At 68.9% G+C, this 6,492-nt stretch overlaps 4 protein-coding genes across 4 annotated transcripts; 2 read left to right on the top strand and 2 right to left on the bottom strand.

The window, feature by feature from the left end:
- Nucleotides 1–9: 9 nt before the first annotated feature.
- MNEG_12711 (hypothetical protein) lies at nucleotides 10–783 on the top strand (the record flags this gene model as incomplete). The annotated part of the gene is made up of 1 exon (XM_014038820.1): nucleotides 10–783. A coding segment is annotated over one exon (774 nt), but the record flags the coding sequence as incomplete, so codon positions are not given.
- An 856-nt stretch (nucleotides 784–1,639) lies between these two features.
- MNEG_12710 (hypothetical protein) lies at nucleotides 1,640–2,263 on the bottom strand (the record flags this gene model as incomplete). The annotated part of the gene is made up of 1 exon (XM_014038819.1): nucleotides 1,640–2,263. The coding sequence occupies one exon, from the start codon at nucleotides 2,261–2,263 to the stop codon at nucleotides 1,640–1,642; it is 624 nt and encodes a 207-aa protein (XP_013894273.1).
- Nucleotides 2,264–4,193: 1,930 nt separating this feature from the next.
- MNEG_12709 (hypothetical protein) lies at nucleotides 4,194–5,465 on the top strand (the record flags this gene model as incomplete). The annotated part of the gene is made up of 4 exons (XM_014038818.1): nucleotides 4,194–4,253; nucleotides 4,370–4,568; nucleotides 4,762–4,902; nucleotides 5,149–5,465. The coding sequence occupies 4 exons, from the start codon at nucleotides 4,194–4,196 to the stop codon at nucleotides 5,463–5,465; spliced, it is 717 nt and encodes a 238-aa protein (XP_013894272.1).
- Nucleotides 5,466–6,089: 624 nt separating this feature from the next.
- On the bottom strand, nucleotides 6,090–6,404 carry MNEG_12708 (hypothetical protein; the record flags this gene model as incomplete). The annotated part of the gene is made up of 1 exon (XM_014038817.1): nucleotides 6,090–6,404. The coding sequence occupies one exon, from the start codon at nucleotides 6,402–6,404 to the stop codon at nucleotides 6,090–6,092; it is 315 nt and encodes a 104-aa protein (XP_013894271.1).
- Between the last annotated feature and the right edge of the window lie 88 nt (nucleotides 6,405–6,492).

The raw sequence follows: 6,492 nt of genomic DNA, 5'->3' as shown, positions 1-6,492 counted from the left end.
GCCGCGGAGGAGCCGGCGCCGGCGCCAGCAGCGGCGCCGCCGCCGCTACCGCCCGCGCCCGCGCCCGCTGCGGCGGCTGCCCCGCCGCAGCCCACGGCAGCGCCGATCCCCGTCGCCCCCTCGGCGCCACTGCCAGAGGGGTGGCACGAGGCCATAGACCCGACCTACAACCACCCCTACTGGTACAACCCCTCCACCGGCGAGCGCTCCTGGACCCGGCCCGCGCCGCCTGCTCCCGCGCCCGCCCCCGCGCCCCAGCCGGGTGCGGGGCTGCCGCCCGGCTGGGCGCAGGGCGTGGACCCCGGGTCTGGGCAGACCTATTATTACAACGCATCGCAGGGCGTCACGCAGTGGGAGCCGCCCGCGGCGCCGGCGGCGGAATTCGAAAAGGCGGACACCTTTGAGGGCGCGCGGCCCGGCTTTGTCTTCAAGCGCGGGCCCAAGGGCGTCGGATACTACCGGGACCGCAGGCCGGCGGTGGCGGCGGCTGTAGCACCCCAAGCGCCGCGGCCGCTGGCCCACGCAGGCAGCGCGGCGGCGGCGGCGGCGGCGCCCCCCGCCGCCGCCGCGGACGACCGCGGGCCCCGCAAGACGCGGCTGGAGCAGATCGCCGAGGCGCAGGCGGCGCGCAACGCCGCGCTCCGCGGCGGCGGCGGGGGCGGTGGCGGCGGCGCCAGGCGGGGGCGGGGGAAGGGGGAGGAGGTCGACCCGATGGACCCGTCGGCCTACAGCGACGCGCCGCGCGGCAAGTGGAGCAGCGGCCTGGAGAGCAGCAGGGAGTGATCAACTGGGGATGTCTTGCAAGCACACCCCTTCGCAAGACTGGTGTAAGCCCGTCTTGTGCGTGTGAGTCCTTCTTGCATTGACGTGAGGGTCAATGTCACACACCGTTACAGCGTATTTCTGATGGGAGCACAGCTGATAGACATACAGGATTGTCCGAGGGAGCAAGGGGCCGGGCGTGCGAGGCAGGCGGGTGGAGGTCGGTGCGACGGCGGCAGCAGCGGCGCCACGGTTGTCCACCTGGCAGCGTGCATGACGTGCAGGCAGGGTTCCTCAGGATTAAGGACACATGCGCAGACTGGCAAGCCACATTCAACACATGCAGACCTGCTGCCGCCTGCCCCGTCGGCACTATATGTCTCACCGCTGCTGACGCTGAGTCGAGATCTTGGGCAGCGTAGATCTGCAGATCTGACTTGCGACCGACACCCTCCTACAGCCATAGTGCCATAATGGAATTGAGGTGATGTCGCTGACGAGGCTCAGATGGGGCAGCTCAACCTTGCCTACTGCTGAACTGCAGTAGGCTCAGGCTGTGCGCGGCGCCCCTGGAGGGAGCATACAAGCTGATGAAGCGTTGGCTTGGACACTGCCGTACGACACGGCCCACCACCCTCAGAATGCCCAGTTCCTGATTAGCCGAGACAGCTGCTCCTGGAGCAAGCCCTCCCCTGCTCTGGATTCCCACAGAAAACATCTGCCCCCCTCCTGTTGTGGCGGCTCATGCATTACGCTAGAGATCGCGCTAAACCTCGACGATGCAAAATGACACCGCAAACGGCGGACGAGCTGCTTGCTTTACATCATTCGCGCCGCGCCGCCGCCCCAGAACAAAGCCTGCGGGCGCAGCTGCAGATCACTTGTCCAAGATGCCGCGGTACGCCTCCCTCAGCCGCGCTCTGTTGACCTGGTCAATGCGCTCATATTGCGCCGCGCACGCGTTCTGGTGGCTCTTGACCCACTGCAGCCCGGGGTGGAACCCCAGCCGGCTGAACCCCACGACCAGCTGCACCAGCTGCGGCAGCGCCATGCGCCCAAGCCGCGGCAGCGTGGCCGCCGCGATCGTGCGGAGCAGAGGGGCGTGCCCGCCGGCCCAAGCCCGCTGGTTGGGGTGGGCCAGGTGGGGCATCGACCAGACAACTGCTGCCAGGTCAGCATCCGAGAAGGGGTGCTGGGCAGGCAGCGCCGGCGCCGGCGGGACAGGGAGAGTGACGCGGCCCGCGGCGCGCAGCGGCGCACGAGCGGGGCGCGCGGCGCCGAGCAGCTCGCCCGCGCGGCCAGCGAGCAAGTCGAGCCAAAAGGGCGGCAGCGGGGCGCGCAGCTTCGCGAGGGAGCACATCACCAGCCCCAGCTGCCGCGGCCGCAGGCCCGGCGCCAGCCGCCGCAGCGCGCCGCGCGCGGTGCTGTGCCATGGCGGCGGCGGCGAGGCGTGCAGCGCGGCCAGTGACGCGAGCAGCGTCGACAGCAGGGCTGCGTCCATGCGCGAATCCCTCCCCTCGGCCCCGCCGCCGCGGCTGCGCTTCGCCTCCAGCGCCGCTCGTGTCACTTCAAAAAAGTCTCTGAGCCAATCGCGCCCCGGCCGAAAGCGCAGCCGCGCGAGCGCCCATGCGACATTAGTCAGCTCCGTCGCCGCCAGCCGCCCCAGCTCCGGCCGCAGGAGCTGCAGCAGCGCAGTGAGCAGCGGCGCCGGCGCGCGGTGGCGGAGGCTGGCCAAGGCCCACAGCAGCTGCACTGCTTGGTGGCGGTTAAGGCGCTTGCGACGCTCCCAGGGGGCAGGCCGCGCATCTGCCGCCGGCGACGTCGCTTCGGGCTGACCTGCAGGCGCGGCCGCCACTGCTGCTGCTGCTGCTGCTGCTGCTGCTGTTGCTGCTGCTGCTGCTGATGCTGCTACTGTTGTTGCTGCTGCTGCTGCTGCTGCTGCTGCTGCTGCTGCTGCTGCTGCTGTGTTGCCAGTTGCCGCCGTCGCCGAGGCGGCATCACTATCGCTGCTGGGGTGCCCCGACAAGTCGCCCGCGGGCTCGTGCCCATCTGCAGCTGGCTGCTCCCTCCCGTTGACCCCCAGCTGCGAAGCGCACGGCACGACCGGTTTAGACGGCGCCCTATCCGACGGTGCCCCGCCCTCGCCCTCATCCTCGCCCGCCAGCGCCGCCGCCGCCGTGCCGCATGCGCCATCCAGCCACTCACCCGAAGGCTGGGCCCCCAGCACAGCGAGCGCCCATATGGAGTTGGCCAGTGCCGCCTCCCCAAACTGCACGTGCCGCGCCGCCGTGCGCCGCAGCGCCGCCTCCACTAGGGCTGCTGAGTCAGCGCGGCCGCCGGCGCGGCTGATCTTGGCGCACGCGTACAAAATGTGGGCCCAGTCGTTGGGCCAAAGCGCGTCCTCTCGCCGAAGCGTTGCGGAGGTCAGCGCGGCCCAAGCCTCTGCAAAGGTCGGCGAGGCGCCGCCGTGCTGCTGTTGCCCCTGGTGCTCCTGCTGCTGCTGCTGCTGCTGCTGCAGCAGCCGCTCCTTGAGCTCAGTCTCCTGAGTGAAGTGAGGAGGGTGTGCGGTGGCGACAGCGTCCTGCAACAACCCGCGATCCTGCAGCCCCTCCTCCTGCTGCTGCTGCTGCTGCTGCTGCTGCTGCTGCTGCTTTTGTCGCTGCTGCTGTAGCTGCTTCTGGTGCTGCTGTCGCTGCTCGTGTCCACTGCTCTTACCGTTTTGCTCTGCAGTCTCAAAAGCCTGCCGCCGCTCTGGCGCCACACGTCCCGACTGCACGCCGTACGCGGTGCGCAGGCTCGAGTACAGCGCAACAATTGCGTTGCGCCCGATGGCGTCCCCTTTCGACTCCAACTTGGCTAAGCAGCTGCGTAGAAGCTGCGCTTGCGCTCTGCGCGGGTCGCCGGGGTTGCTTGCTGCCGCCGCTTTCAGTTGTTGAGGGGCGACGTGACGTGGCGCTGGCTGACGATCCAGAAGCGCTGGTTGATGATGGTCTATCACACCAAATGCAGCTGCCGAGATGTGCGCGCCATACGTCACGGCCAGCGCGTCTGCAGCTGATGCGCCTGACGGCGGTGCGGCGGCAGCAGCGACGGCGGGCTGGCGCACCACCGTCGCGCCTGTAGCCACAGCACCCCAGGCCGGCTGTACATTATTAACAGAGAGATGAGGTCGTATGTGGCTGATCGAGGTCGATTGCCTGGCCTGCGTTGGCCGCTGGTTGCCAGAACTCAGCCAGCCCGCCGAAGGGAGCATGGACCTGGATGTATCTGAGTACTTGGCAGAAACATGAGATGCAGTACATGCACACCTCAAACGATATACCTTGCAAAGTCAAGCTCTACCGGTATATCAGATCGGCACGCGTGTTCAGGCATCATTGACACCCAGGCGCCCTCTCCCTGGTCGCAAACGAAGCAAATAGATAGTTGTAATGTCAGAGGATAATGAGAAGCCGTGGACGCGGCGGCTCCGCCAGCTGCGGGAACAGCGGGTGGGCAGTGACGGGGTGGCGCGTTACTGCTGTGCGCCCGCCGTGGCAGCAAGCTCCGCAACACCACGCGCGCCCCGCCGTGCACAGAAGACGCCGCGAACCCCTACCTCTCGTAGGACCAAGCCGAGGCCGCGGCAGCGGCCGCAGCGGCAGACCCCAGCCGCTCGGGTCAGCACCACAATCATCCGCAGCAGCCCGAGGTCATTCTTGATGGCGAGCCGACAGAGCTGCAGAAGCAGCTGGTGGAGTGCTACCGCAAGACGTTCCTGGTGACGGGCGCGGCGCTGATCGGCAGCGTGTTTCACTGGAACTATGGTGCGCAGCGGCGGGGCGACAGGGGCAGCACGCCCCCAGATGGAGCACCCCCAGATTCTCGGCTGCTCATCGCCGCGCCTGCTGGAGTGTGGGGGGCCAATCGCCAGCCAGCACGCGTTGCACGCGGCCGTACGTAGTTGTCCCTCCTTCATCACGCCCCGCCCTTTCTACGACGTTCTCATGGCACCAACAGTCGGCAAGTTGAAGGTAGAACAGGTGTTTGTGCCGCCGCGGGCGCAGTCGCTGCCGGCGGAGGTCGTAGAGGGTTGGACCCGCAGCATGCGCTTCAAGGAGGGTGTCCGTGCGGTTGGACGGCAGACCGTGTTTGCGACAGGTGAAAGCGTGTCTGCGCGCGTGTGTATGTGTGTGCATGCAGGTGTGCGGCGCCGAGGCGCCAGCGTGCAAAGTGCGGGCAGCTGCTGCCGCGCCGTCTCCCTCAGCCATGGCGCCGGCGAGCCGACACGCACATGTCGGTGCCGTGGATTACACACAGCTGGGTGAAGGGCTACGCGGGGCTGCGTGTCACTGCCCGTCCCCCCGCCCCTCCCAACCACCGTCACCACGCTCACACCACCACCAGGCGTCGCGGCGCTGTACTTTGGTGCTGAGCTGGCGTCGCAGCGCTTGAGAGGCGTGAAGGACTGGGCTAACACCGCCGTCGCGGGCGCGGTCGCCGGCGGCTGCCTTGGCAGCAGGCTGCCAGGCCCCTCCCGCGCCCGGGGAGCCGCGCTGGGCGCCGCGCTGGGCAGCGCGCTGGGCGCCGCGTCGGGGCTGGCGCTGCAGCAGGCGGAGGCGATGCTGCCGGATGCGCAGCAGGCGGCGCAGGAGCGCGAGCGGGCCGCGGCGGACGCCCAGCGGCGGCTGTGGGAGGGGGAGGGGGGCGCTCAAGGCGGGTGACACCCAGCCAGACGCCTGAGGCTCCCAGGCCACTTCGTTGAGTTTTGTAGGGCTGGTAGACAGGTGTTACACTGGTGCGTTGACATGGGTAGGGCGTCGCGACAGGGTTTGTGCGGGGGCTTTGATGGGTCCAGGCGTCGCGACTGGCTCCTTGGGGACTCTTAACGTGGGGACAGCAAGCCGCGCAACAAAGAAACATCCAGGCGGCCACAAAAGAATGGACACGGCGGCGACGGCTGCCACACGGGCGCGCCCGCCAGAATGGAGGCGGCGCGGGCCCGCGGCGCAGCCCGTGCCGCGCAAGACTCGACGCCGACCTGCTGCCCAGAAGCTGCTGCGGGGACTAAGGGATGAGCGAGCAAAAAGTGTACGGGCGGGACGTGCACGGCGGGGCTCCCCGCAAACCAGGTCCGACCGCTGCCCGCAGGTTGCGCCTCTCAAGCAAGGCCGTTCACACACGCGACAAGAGCACATTGCTCTCTCACACACGACTCCACGCGCGCCGCCGGCGCGGCGCGCCCCTGCCGGCTGCCGAGGGGTGGCCGCGCAACGCGCGGCGCCCTGGCTGCCACTCGGGCCGCCGCCGGGGCGTCAAGTCAGCGGGCCGGTTTGCCGCCAGGGGGATCAGAAGCGGAACGGCCCGACCTTGGCCTTTGCCGTCACCTCCCGCAGCTCCTCCACCAGCTTCCGCTCCTCGCTGCTGAGTGACTTGGGGATCGTCACCCGCACGTGCACCTGGTGGTTGCCGCGCACCCCCGGCTGCCCGAGCCGCGGCACGCCGCGCTTCGCCATCAGCAGCGTCGTGCCCGGCTGGGTCCCCGCGGGAATTTTGAGCTCAACCGGGCCGTCCACTGTGGTGATCTTGACCTGGGTGCCCAGGATCGCGTCCACATAGGACACCTCCGCATCGCTGTGGATGTCCACGCCCTCGCGCCGCATGTCTGGGCTGTCCTTCACGTTTATGAAGACGTACAGGTCGCCCGGCGGGCCGCCCTTGATGCCGGCGCTGCCCTCGCTGCGGACGCGG

Source organism: Monoraphidium neglectum (assembly GCF_000611645.1).
Source record: "Monoraphidium neglectum strain SAG 48.87 unplaced genomic scaffold scaffold03391, whole genome shotgun sequence".
In the NCBI taxonomy this organism is placed as follows: Eukaryota; Viridiplantae; Chlorophyta; class Chlorophyceae; order Sphaeropleales; family Selenastraceae; genus Monoraphidium; species Monoraphidium neglectum.
The sequence above is the reverse complement of the archived record's forward strand: the minus strand, read 5'-3'. Positions and strand labels throughout refer to the sequence as shown.